The sequence below is a fragment of the Danio rerio genome, chromosome 4 (assembly GCF_052040795.2).
Source record: "Danio rerio strain M-AB ecotype USA chromosome 4, GRCz13ab, whole genome shotgun sequence".
Lineage (NCBI taxonomy): Eukaryota > Metazoa > Chordata > Actinopteri > Cypriniformes > Danionidae > Danio > Danio rerio.
In genome coordinates, this window is record NC_141024.2 from 2,420,967 (window position 1) to 2,435,000 (window position 14,034).

At 34.8% G+C, this 14,034-nt stretch overlaps 2 protein-coding genes and 1 long non-coding RNA gene across 6 annotated transcripts in view; 2 read left to right on the top strand and 1 right to left on the bottom strand.

Moving 5' to 3' along the window:
- frs2a (fibroblast growth factor receptor substrate 2a) overlaps positions 1–4,844 on the top strand; it is a 37,391-nt gene extending 32,547 nt beyond the window's left edge. For 3 of the 4 annotated variants that reach the window (XM_087247007.2, XM_087247006.2, XM_088649831.1), the window contains exons 6-8: positions 738–898; positions 2,631–2,768; positions 3,293–4,844. In XM_087247007.2, the coding sequence (XP_087103133.2) occupies positions 738–898; positions 2,631–2,768; positions 3,293–4,060 (1,067 nt within the window). In that variant the 3' untranslated portion in view covers positions 4,061–4,844. 4 annotated transcript variants of the gene reach the window in all.
- Positions 1–14,034, bottom strand: part of kcnc2 (potassium voltage-gated channel, Shaw-related subfamily, member 2) — a 142,088-nt gene that overhangs the window by 38,033 nt on the left and 90,021 nt on the right.
- Positions 7,355–10,223, top strand: LOC147844589 (uncharacterized). Its single transcript, XR_015482384.2, has 2 exons — positions 7,355–8,411; positions 8,897–10,223. It is a non-coding gene; the product is annotated as an uncharacterized LOC147844589 (long non-coding RNA).

Below are 14,034 nucleotides of genomic sequence, written 5' to 3' on the forward strand. Positions count from 1 at the left end.
AGTGACTCTGCCGTTCTGATGTAGTTAGGGAGTTCATTCCACCAACTGGGCAGATTGAATGCGAGCGTTCGGGAAAGTGATTTCTTCCCTCTTTGGGATGGAACCACGAGGCGACGTTCATTCACAGAACGCAAGTTTCTGGAGGCACATAGATCTGCAGAAGTGAGAGCAGATAAGAAGGAGCAAAGCCAGAAGTCGCTTTGTAAGCAAACATCAGAGCTTTGAATTTGATGCGAGCGACAACTGGCAGCCAGTGCAAACGGATGAGCAGCGGAGTGACATGTGCTCTTTTAGGTTCATTAAAGACCACTCATGCTGCTGCGTTCTGAAGCAGCTGAAGAGATTTGATAGAGTTAGCTGGAAGAACGGCTAATAGAGAGCTGTAATAGTCCAGTCTGGAGAGAACAAGAGCTTTTAGTAACATTCAGTTACGCGATTACCTGAATACTGTTAGACTCTCCAGAAAACCATAAAGCACTGTTTATTTCCCTTTTATCTTTGCTCTACTGTATTTATCTATGCTTGTATTTGTTTATTATATTTTATGCATGATTAATTCCTCTACAAAATCATCTTAATCCAAATGAAAGATTTTTCAAAATAGACCTTTTTAAGCCATCTGTTGAAACTGATATAGCAGAAACACGAAATAATGTAATGTCAGATTTTTGACACCCTATTCATGTCCTCACAAACACACACTGAGCTCCTGCTGACTTCTCCACTGCTCTCTGCAGCTCCAGGTTACTCTGTCCCGACGGTGGCCAATGGGATCGGCCGCTATCCATCGTTTGACGCCTCCTCGCGGCCGTCCAGTCGCCATCCTTCTGTGGGCAGCACTAGACTACCATCAGTAGGAGAAGAGTCGACACATCCGCTGCTGCTCAACGACGAAACGGTACTCACACACACGACTAATAATATTAGTCATTGTTTTATTATCTACATTACAGTTTACTATGGTTTATTCAAAATGATATGTATTATATCCTGTTTGTACAGTTGAAGTCTGTATTATTAGCGCCCCTGTATATCTTTTTCCCCAATTTCTGTTTAACGGAAAGAAGTTTTTTTTTTAACACATTTCTAAACATAATAGTTTTAGTAACTCATTTCTAATCAATGATTTCTTTTATCTTGGCCATGATCAGGATTCATACGGTCATGAAAAACCTGGAAAAGCCAGGAAATTTTGACATGCCATTTTCCTTCTTTTCCGTCCATGGTCAAACACACACTCTCACACTATTAGTGCTTTGTGAACATAAGTAAATTTTACATAGATACAAAGATTCATTTAAACTAAATGTTGCATGTTTTATGATATGCTCTATTAACTTTAAAGATGCTTCATTTTTCTTATTATTTACTATGTATACACCAGGGAACAACAAACTTGTTCTTGGAGGTCTGGTGTCCTGCAGATTTTAGATCCAATCCTAATCAAACACACCTGAACAAGCTATTTAAGGTCTACTTGAAACACACAAACAGGTGTGTTGAGGCAAGTTGGAGGTAAACCCTGCAGAGCACCGGACCTCCAGGAATGAGATTGGTGACTCCTGGTATACATAGACATTACATAAAACACTAGTTTATGAAAATTTACTTCAAAGTCATGGAAAAGTCATTGAACTTCAGTAGTAAAAATGTGTATGAACCCTGCGTGATGACAGCACATAATATTTGACTAGATATTCTTTAAGACACTAGTATTCAGCTTAAAGTGACATTTAAAGGCTTAATTAGGGTAATTAGGGTAAAGTTAGGGTAATTAGGCAAGTCATTGTATAACAGTGGTTTGTTCTGGAGACAATACAAAACTAATAATGCTAAGGGGGCTAATAATATTGACCTTAAAATGGCTTTTAAATTTAAATTCAGCTTTTATTCTAGCCGAATTAAAACAAATAAGACTGTCTCTAGAAGAAAAAATATTATAGGAAATTCTGTAAAACATTACTGAATCTGTTCAACATCATTTGTGAATATTTGAAATAAAATGTACAGCAGGACTAATAATTTTGACTTCAACTGTTTGTAAATACATATAAATGTACATTCATTTAAAAAAATAATAAAAAAAATTCAAGGATTTAAGATTATGACAATTACTTAGTTTAGTTAGTTTAGTTTAGTTATTTATAAAGCACATTTGTTTATACACAACGTTGCCCATAGTGCTGAACACAATCAATGCTAATTAAAATAAGTCCTACATCACATACATAACAATTAAAACATAAGGCAAACCCCAAAACATTAAAAAAGCTCAAATGCTAAGGAACAAAGATGCCGTTTCAGAAGCTTTTTTAGAACAGATAAAGTTGGAGCGTGCCTAACGTGGGGTGGAAGCTTGTTCCAGAGTGTTGGGGTGATAACAGCAAAAGCTCAATCCCCACTTTACTTAGACCAAGACATTGGTACAGGAAGAATAAACTGATTAGAAGACCTTAGCGACCTACCAGGATTTTAAGTAAGCTTGTGCCAGACCATTTAATGATTTATAAACAAGAATTAATCATTTAAAATCTTTTCAAAATCATTGAACGCGAAAAGGGTCCATGATCATATTTTTAGGAGTAAACAAACCTATTTTTCTCTCTATTATGAATGTCATGTCCGTCCAGGTACACACATACGTCAACACTACAGGACTGCAGGAGGAGCGGCGCTGTCGCAGCACAGGCCACACCCCTCTGGAGCCTGAGACGTCCAATCACGAGAGCGCAGTGCCAGCGTCGCCCAATGAGCAGGAGCCTTGTGTGGTGTGTAGTAATTATATATACAGCTGAAGTCAATTATTTCCCAAATAATGTTTGCCGGATTCAGGAATTTTTCACAGTATCTTCTATAATATTTTTTCTTCTGGAGAAAGTCTTATTTCGGCTAGAATAAAAGCAGTTTTTTATTTTTTAACCCATTTTAAGGTCAATATTATTAGCCCCCTTAAACAATATTTGTTTTCAATTGTCTACAGAACAAACTACCATTAAATACAATTAAGATTTAACAGAATAGCAGTTTAATGTTGTCAAAAATCTTACTTACGTGCGCTTTACTAATGTGCGCAGTTACCTTTGAGGTATTGTGTTTTTTTTAATGAATATGGTGTGGTTTGTATTGTTCTGATTGTCTTCTGTTGCTAATAAACCCGATAAAAGTTGAACATTTATATTGATCAATTAAAATATTTGCATTTTAAAAACTACATTTAGTTGCTTTGTACTTGTACATGTGATGACAATAAAGTCGAATCTAATCTAATCTAATCTAATCGAATCTTTTATAGGTGCTGGAGCCTGAGAGTGTAAAGTTTGTTTTAGGCCCGACGCCTGTGCAGAGACAGAGACAGCAGCAGGAGACGGGCGAGGAGGCGACTAATTCTGAACACACTTCATACACTCCTCCTGTGAAGACAGTAAACGGCAGCGCAGGCCTTATGGCGGACTGTGACACCGGCTACGACAGCGATGAGCGCAAAGAGACATCATGTGAGCATCATAACGGCATTTCAACAGGAGCCAGACGCATCAGACCCCCCGTCCCGCTGCCAGATGCACACAATGCTAACAATTCAGCCCAGCGGCGGACAGCGCTACTAAATTATGAGAATCTGCCTGCATTACCACCTGTCTGGGAGATGCGCAAACCGGAGGAGGATGAACTCAAATCTCCATCGCTGAACGGATTTCATTCACTCGACCCGCAGCATAATTACGTCAATACTGAGAATGTGACGGTGCCGATTAGTGCACATAAACACAACTCTCAGCCGAGCGTTTTTAACTTTGACCTGCGGCGGCTTGGAGTGGGCGACCCGCTCCGCCAGCTGAACTACATTGAGGTGGAAATGGACAAAGTGTCGGATTCTAGCGGGCCTCATACGCCTAAAACACCCACTACACCTCTGCCGGCCACTCCTACACGGAGAACTGAGCTGTACGCTGTCATTGATATTGAACGCACTGCTGCCATGTCCAGCCTGCAGAAAGCACAGCCACGGGACGATGGGACGTCCAGAAAAACACGACACAACAGCACCGACCTGCCCATGTGACCCGCACTGACAACAATGTACAAATCAGTTTATAAATCAGTTTATCTCAGCCAAATCCCTCATATTTCTCATTGAGTTGAGCTTTTGGTTTTAGTCTGCTGGAGTAGGTGGAAAATATTTGATAAGTAAGCAAGGCTGTGACATGTTTAAGAGATAGTTCACCCTAAAAATGACATTTACTTTTAATTTACTCTCCCTCAAGAGGCTTTATACCTGTTTAGGTTGAACACTAATGAAGGTATTTTAAAAAATTTTTCTATCTAAGTCAATGGTTACAGGTTTACAGCATTTTTCTAAACATCTTCTTTTGTGTTCAACGGAAGAGAGAAACTTTGTTGGAAGTAAAAGGGGTATCAGAGGTGTATAATCACTTGAGGAAGAGTAAATAGTGAGTAAATTTGCATTTTTGTGTGAACCAACCCTTTAGGGTCGTCATTTCTTATTTACCTTGTGGTTTGGGATATTCAGGGTTTCTGCAGGTCTTAGAGAAGTTTTAAAACTTTTCCTTCAGTTTAAGGGCTTAAAAACGTCTTAAAGGGATAGTTCACTCAAAAATAAATACTTACTCTTTATTTACTCCCCCTCATGTGGTTATTCACCTTTGGTTTATAACCAGACTTGCTTTAATTGTTGAAAAATGGGTTGAAAAATTGTTGAAATGAGTCGTTTTAAAGTGAACGATTTAAGTGAGTTTATGTTTAAACCAAGAACAATTCTCTGTCAGTCAGGTTTCCAAACGTTTCTGTTTGAATTCATTAAATGTTGTACTTGTTTTAATCATAAACTTGCACTGGTATCTGAGTAAGTTATTCACTAAACACTGTAAAACACATGTAAATGAAACGCTTTCTGTGTTTTGTGATGCATGTTTGTTCTGTTAGTTTATGCTTTTCATTAATTCATGATTTTGACTTGCAGTTTGGGACTTGATTTTTTTTCTCCAACAACTTTAAATGAGGAAATTTTGATGATGAAATTTCGACTTTTGATGATGAAATTTTAATTGTTTGAATATATATATATATATATATTTTCAACATCAAAAGTTGACAGAACAGAGATCAACATCCCATAATGCAATTCACAACAGTACATAAACATTTCACAATCACAAAATACAGAAAGTGTTAATGAACAGATGCTTTAACAGTGTATGTTTTCAAGATTAATCATTATGAACCTGCAGAAACTAGTATTTTCATAGATATTAAAGTTTCTTCAAAATCAGATGCCAAAAATATATGGAACTGAGTTTTCCGAAATGTCAATTCCAATATCAGAGTGTTCCAGAAGCTGATTCCAATAATATTCTAGAACATTTTTCCAGAATGCTGATTTCAATATCAGAGTGTTTCAGAATGCCTTTCAAGAATGTTTTAGAACAGTTTTCCAGAATTCCAATAATAGAGTTTTCTGAAATGCAGATTCCAGCAATGTTCTAGAACAGTTTTCCGGAATGCTGATTCCAATAAAAGTTTTCTGTAATGCCGATTTCAACAATGTTCTAGAACAGTTTTCCGGAATGCCAATTCCAATATCAGAGTATTTTTAGAATGCCTTTTAAGAATGTTTTAGAACAGTTTTACGGAATTCCAATAACAGATTCCAATAATGTTCTAGAACAGTTTTCCAGAAAATTCCAATCCATATTTTTTAGGTATCTGATTTTGAATCAACATTAATAGTAATAATAACTTTACCTTTAATAGTTTGGTCGAGAATATCCATCAATGGTCTGGAGTTTGCAGCTTTGATCTTATGCTTGATAATGTTCACAAAGCAGAAGATCTTCCTACAGTGCCCAGCATAAATGAGAGCCCCCTTTTGAAAGGTGTACCCCTTTTCTCAGTGAATATAGACAAGAATTGTTTCTGCATTTAAACAACAGGTAAGGATTTGGGTTTCTACTTAAGGAGTAGAAAGAAAATACATTTAAATACAGTTATTGCACAAAATATTTCAACTAAATTTTATACCTTTTTATATTTCTCTACATTTCCACTTAACATATTAATTTAGGTGGACTAATTCTTGCACTGTGGTTTTTTGTTAGTTTTTTGTTAGATTATTTGCATTAGTTTTGTCTTCGGTACTGATTAATCTAATGTAAATTACATTAAAGCATCCGGTACAAAATCTGAATGTAAACGAGAGCTCTGCGAGGGTGAACTCATTTATGCTGAGCACTGTAATATGCATTGAAGAATGAGTTCAGTTTTCAGGTTACCGAAATAATCTTGGGTTTGTGGTGAAATATGAGCAGTTTGATGAGATGAACTGTAAGCGTGTATATATTCAGTTTAGTAACGCGGGTCTCAATCAGGTCCAGTTGTAGAAACACTACAGCGCTCAGCCAGACCTCATTCCCCAATGCTGTGATGTTTGACTCTCCTCTTCACTTATTCACAGGTGTTGTGTGCTACTTTGTCAATGTAAGTCACTCGTTTTGCACTTGAGAGCAATCGCAGATGCTCACTACGGTATTCACACGCTTCACTGCGGTCACTTTAGCCTCAGACATCTCAGATCTCAACAATCCCTCAAGTGTTTGATGCTGCACTGTAAAAATGTCTGTTCATTCTGTGATTCACAAGTGTTTTCGGTTTATTTACGGTTGTGAATTGCATTATGGGATGTTGATCTTTGCTCTGTCGGCTTTTGATGTTGAATATTCAACTCTGCAGTTTAACAAAGTGACTTCTATTGACATTTTAATAGTTTTAAGTAATATAATGTTTAGGAATTAATAGAGAATGTATGTTAAGGTCTTTATAGTGTAATATACAGTTGAAGTCAGAATTATTCGCCACCCTTTGAATATCTTTTTTTAAATATTTCCCAAATTATGTGTAACTGGTCAAGGAAATTTTCACAGTATGTCTGATAATATTTTTTCTTCTGGAGAAAGTCTTATTTGTTGTATTTCGGCTAGAATAAAAGCAGTTTTGAATTTTTTATGAAACATTTTAGGGACAAAATTATAAGCCCCTTTAAGCTTTTTCTTGATAATCTAGAACAAACCACTGTTATACAATAACTTGCCTAATTCCCCTAACCTGCCTAGTTAACTTAATTGACCTAGTTAAGCCTTTAATGTCACTTTAAGATGAATAGAAGTGTCTTGAAATATATCTAGTTAAATATATTTTACATTCATCATGGTAAAGATAAAATAAATCAGTTATTAGAAATGAGTTATTAAAATTATTATGTTTAGAAATGTGTTGAAAAAATCTGCTCTCCGTCAAACAGAAATTGGGGCAAAAATAAACAAGCAATCTAATAATTTAGGGGGGCTAATAATTCTGACTTCAACTGTACATCACCATCCCAGACAATATATCATTTTAAACTATTAAAAATGTTCATAAAAGTCACTTTTACAGACTTTTTCAAGGTTAAAAATTGTTGGACGAAAGATCAAGCTCCCATGATGCAATTCAAAAACAGAAATAAATAATAACAAAACAAAAACATAAAACAAAATATGGAAAACTGACAATTCATGGAGATTTTTACAGTGTACAGGTGCTTTAATGCAGTCTCAGCTGCAGATTCACCACAGTTGATGATTATTATTATGTTTCCTTGGCTACAAAAAAAAGTTGACTCAGCTTAAAATCTTAAGGCGATGTACTTTGTTGAGTTGACTCATCTTTTAACCCAAGCACTGCACTTGGCTCCATTTAAGTTGAGTCAACTCAAAAAGCTTCAACTTTTTTTCTTTTTTTACAGCGATGTCGATAATGGACAATATTCATTCCACACACGTATCATTGGACAGGATAAGAAGCAGATCAAATCAGAGCTCATTTGTTTCCCTCCAAACTTAAACAGATCTCATGCATGCATGCATAAACTAAAAGCACGCAAACTTCATTCATTTTCCTTCACCTTAGTTCCTTATTCAGCAGGGCTCGCCACAGCAGAATGAACAGCCAACTATTCCAGGATATGTTTTACGCAGTGGATGCCCTTCCAGCTGCAACCCAGTACTGGGAAACACCCATACACTCTCACATTCACACACATACACCACGGCCAATTTAGTTAATCAATTCCCCTGTAGTGCATGTGTTCGGATTGTTGGGGAAACCGGAGCACCCGGAGGAAACCCACGCCAACACGGGGAAAACATGCAAACTCCACACAGAAATGCCAACTGGCCCAACCGGGACTCGAACCAGTAATCTGAGGCGACAATGCTAACCACTGCGCCATCATGTCGCCCCAACATGCTAAATATTTATAAAATAAATTGAATAAGGTTTTAAACATCATTGCTTAACAATATTGTAAGAAAATAAACACCGCTTTAAAATCGACAAGTAATTCAATAATAATTTCTCATGTATATATTTTTTTTACTGGCAATTTTGAAAAGCAGATGAAATCAGGGATTATTTTGACCTTAATTTAAACAAATAATGATATATATATATATATATATATATATATATATATATATATATATATATATAAATTAATATCAATATAAATATCAATAAAGATATCAATAATAAATTAATTCCTGATGAGATTTGTCCAATTATAGGTCAATACTGGAGTCAGATTAAATAAGGGCATGTTTTTCGCTCAATGTAAACAAGTAAATAAGCAATGTTAAAATGTAAAATTAAATGTACATAATATTGCCAATGTAATATATATACTGCTCAAAAAAATGAAGGGAACACTTGGAGTTGCATTGTGTTGTTGAACCTCTTAACTGGTAACAGCCTGCCTACAGGCCATCCGGGCGTGGCTGGGAGTGTCTGTAAAAATGTATTACCTTCATTTATTCAGTGTTCCCTTTATTTATTTATTTTTGAGCAGTATATATTTATATAAGCATATAAAATCACCACTTATTTGCTCCCTAAATTTAAACATTTTTATTTACAAAATAATTTAAAAACATTAACAAAGCATATTTGGCCTACTTTGAAAGGAGATACAAGTATTGTTAATAAAGTATTGTTATTGGCTGCTCACCTAATAAAATACAGCACATAATCATACAAACTCACCACTTACTGCCCCTAAATTCAAACATGTTTATTAAAAAATAAAATAAAAACATTCATTCATTCATTTTCCTTCGGCTTAGTCCCTTTGTTCATCTGGGGTTGCCACAACCTAATGAATCACCTATTCCAGCATATGTTTTACACAGCGGATGCCCTTCTAGTTGCAACCCAGTACTAGGAAACACACTCTTATTCACACACACACACACTCAAACACTACAGCCAACTTACCTTCAGTTCCCCTATAGCACATATGTTGTGAAACCGGAGCACTCAGAGGAAACCCACACCAACACGGGGAGAACATGCAAACTCCACATAGAAATGCACACTGATCCAGCCGGGCCTCGAACCAGTAGACTTCTTGCTGTGAGGCGACAGTGCTAACCACTGAGCCACCGTGCCGCCCCATAAAGATAAACAAAGGAACTCAAAATAATTAATTAAATAATAAAGTATTGACCAAGTTTGGAAGGGATACAAATATTGTGGTTAATCGAGACCAAAAAGCCAGACTGCTCACCTAAAAACATCTGAGAGAACGTGTGTGTGTGTATCTAACACTACAGTAAACCATGTAAATCTGCAGATGTGATTGTACAGCTTGATGAGAATTCACAAACAAAAGAGCAACTTGTTTACGTCTGTCCGCTTCATGTAAAGTGTCTATTGTAAAGTTTATCGCATTATTATCATCATATTTTCTACCTTTATGTGAGCGTGTGCAGATACAGAAAGATTCACGTGTACAAACTACAACAGCGTAAATGTGTAAATCAAGACCATTTGCCAAATCTGAGGAGCTGAATGTTTTTCAGGATCTTTCAGGAAAGTGAGCATGTGCGTGTGTGAATGAGTGTGTGTGTGTGTGTGTGTGTGTGTGTGTGTGTGTGGTTACATTCCTATGCGAGTATTTCACAGTTACGAAACTAGTTTTGATATGTGCATTTGATATATTGGGTTTATTGATATCAGTTTAGTAAAATGTTTGTATTTTTGAAACAAATAAGACAGAATAATATTGTGTATTTTGTGATATGTACAGCATCACATCCTCTGCCATCGGTGCCAACTTTATTTTTGTAGCATGGCAGGAAAACATAAAAAAAAAAATAAACAAAAATGAATGAAAAGAGTCTCTGTCAATATTATTATTATTATTATTATTATTATCATTGCCAATATTATTAATATTTTTATTATTACTATATTACTACTATTATTATTATTTTATTATTATTATTATTACTGTTATTATTATTATTATTGCTAATATTATTCGATGACTAAATAATTATTGTTATTGATATTATTACCATAATAATAATAATAATAATTATTATTATTATTATTATATGACAAAATTATTATTATTACTAATATTTTATGACAATAATAATTTGTATTATTATTATTACTACTAATAATAATATATGGCTAAACCATTTTATTATATTAATAATAATAATATTAATAATAATAATAATAATAATAATAATTATTATTATTATTATTATTATATGACTAAATTATAATTTCTATTACTAATATTATATGACAATTTATTATTATTATTATTGTTATTATTATTATTACTAACATTATTATATGATCAATTATTTATTTTTATTATACGACTAAATTAATTATTGTTACAATTATTATTATTTTATGACTAGAGTAATTATTACTATTGGTATATGACTAAATTAATTAATATTATTATTATATGACTAAATTATTATTATTACTAATATAATATGACTAAATTAATTATTATTATTATTACTAAGATTATATGACTACATTAATTAGTTTTAATATATGACTAAATTAATTATTATTATTAACATTATTGTTATTATTATTTATTATATGACTAAATTATTTTCTTATTATAATATGACTAAATTTATTATTATTATTATTATTATTATTATTATGACTAAATATACTGTGCAATGGAAATAGTGTAATTTTAGTATCATCATGAATTATTTTAAAAGTTTGAATTTATTTCAATGTTTGTAATTTTCCAATCAAAATTTAATGTCCACCATTAAATAATACGCGACTAAGGGAATATGTTGACAGTAAGAGAATTGTAGTGTAGCTTAAAAATTATGTTGGATTAAAATTTACACAAAAATTACAATAAAACAAGTCTACCATTTATTAAAATACTAAAACTAATGCTAAAAGATACTAAACAAGGAGCAGGTTCAGCTGTGCCACCAGGTGGCAGCACAACACAACTAATACATCCCGCATTCAAACACCCAAACTGCCCATAAAAGAGCAACATACAACTCTGCAAGCAAAACAGAGATGAACAATTAAATATGAGGCTATTTCCTTAATGCAGTTCGATAACTAAAGAAACATTAGTATTAAATACCACAGTAAACAATAAATAAATACATCTGCTTACAAAAAAACAATAAATCCTGCAGGTAAATCAGAGATAAACAATTAAATATGAGTCTAATCAGGTTAAAGTGAGTTTATTTATTGCAAGAAACATTAGTATTAGCATTAAATGCAACAATAAGCAATATAAATAAATAAATAAAATAGCAAGATTCAATTCTGCATGCAAAACAGGGATAAACAATTTGTAAATGATGCTATTTTAGTTACATTTGAGCTTATTCATTGCAAACAAACAAGTTAGTATGTCTTAAACACCACAATATAAATAAACAGACCTACTCGTAAAATAGTAACGTTCAATTCTGCAGGTGAATCAGAGATGAACAATTAAATATGAGGCTATTTTAGTTAACCTGAGTTTAATTATTGCAGGAAACATTAGTATTAGCATTAAATTCAACACAATAAACAATAAAACTCAGTATATAAATAAATAAATCTGCTTATAAAATAGCAACATTCAATTCTGCGAGCAAATCAGAGTCAAACAAGTGTCCAAGTGAATGTTTTTCACTAGTAATGATGCCAAACTCAGCAGCACATGATGCGATACAGAGTGTGTGTTGTCAGATCAGAGCAGAGCATCATGGGAGGTGCTCATTATCAGTGTTTCCTCACAGTGAGCGATTATTGATCAGCGTCTGCTTTGATTCTGCAGCTCAGCTTCAGCAGGGAACTAATGCTAACATTATTACTAATCATCACTTATCATGTTACTGTACACCATATAAACATATCTGTCAGACTACACGTGCTTTAATATACAGGACAGGATATTAGCCGTGCAATGATTTATCATTCTCTTTTCGGCTTACTCCCTTTATTAATCTGGAGTCACCACAGCAGAATGAACCGCCAACTTATCCATGTTTTACGCAGCAGATGCCTTTCCAGCTGCAACCCATCACTGGGATAATATAAAGTAGAGAAATGATTAGACCCTACTGCTATTGTAGATGGTGTCTGTCAGAAGTCACTTCAGTTTAATCACTCTGAAATAGCTAAACGCTATTGGCTATTTCAAAAAGGGGAGGAGCTACTCAATATGCCCCGCCCTGCCTCTTTGATTGAGTTGATTAATGACGTCATGCATTGAAGAAAGCTGCTCATTTCAGCACTCCAGTGCAGCTTTAACGTACAGTCACCTGTGATGTGCAGTGCTCTACATAGTGTTAATGTGGATCTGAAGTTGATCAGCGGAAGAGCCAAACACTGAAACACCGAACACACCCTTCTGCTCTCTGGACCTGCTGTCTGTCACCTGGCAACCGTCCTGTTGCTTGGATACAACATGCCTCTCCTTATTTCCTGTGGATCAAACGTGGCGATGCGCAGCAGTGATGTCAGAATACACACGCACGCGCGCGCACGCACACACACACACACACACACACACACACACACACACACACACACACACACACACACACACGCACACACGCACACACACTTCTCCCTGTGAGAAATTCATGCACACACAAACTTAGTGGCTCAGTGGTTAGCACTGTCATCTCACAGCAAGAAGGTTGCTGGTTCGAGTCTCGGCTGGCCCAGTTGGCATTTCTGTGTGGAGTTTGCATGTTCTCCCTGCGTTCGCATGGGTTTCCTCTGGGTGCTTTGGTTTCCCTCACAGTCCAAACACATGCGGTACAGGTGAATTGGGTAGGCTAAATTGTTCGCAGTGTTTGAGTGTGTATGGATGTTTCCCAGTGATGGGTTGCAGCTGGAAGGGCAATTCTAAAATTTGAAATTCTACATTTTTAACCCACCTAGTTGAGTTATTACATAAATAACCAAACAAAGGCTAAAAATAACCCAACAAAGCACTAAATATTTAACCCAACTGTGTGGGTTTCCTCCGGGTGCTCCGACTGCCCCCACAGTCCAAACACACACACTATAGGGGAAATAAACTGGCCGTAGTGTATGTGTGTGTGTGTGTGTGTGTGTGTGAATAAGTGGGTGTTTCCCTAAGCTGCACTCTAAAAAACGTTGGGTTATTAATTTAACCCAATGGTTGAGTTAAAAATATTTGGTGCTTCGTTGGGTTATTTTTAACCTTTATTGTGTTATTTAATAATAACTAAACCAGTTTGGTTAAATATTTGGTGCTCTGTTGGGTTATTTTTAACCTTTATTATGTTATTTATTAATAACTCAACCAGTTTGGTTAAATATTTGGTGCTCTGTTGGGTTATTTTTAACTTTTATTATGTTATTTATTAATAACTCAACCAGTTGGGTTAAATATTTGGTGCTTTGTTGGGTTATTGTTAACCTTTATTATGTTATTTATCAATAACTCAACCAGTTGGGTTAAATATTTGGTGCTTTGTTGGGTTATTTTTAGGCTTGGTTTGGTTATTTATGTAATAACTCAACCAGCTGGGTTAAAAATGTAGAATTTCAGCAGTCAACTGATGTGACTGACACAGGACAGCTGTATTAAATGTGTGAGGAATGTTGTGTTTGCATTATAACGTTTACCTAAGGTGTAGGAATGAGTTTTAA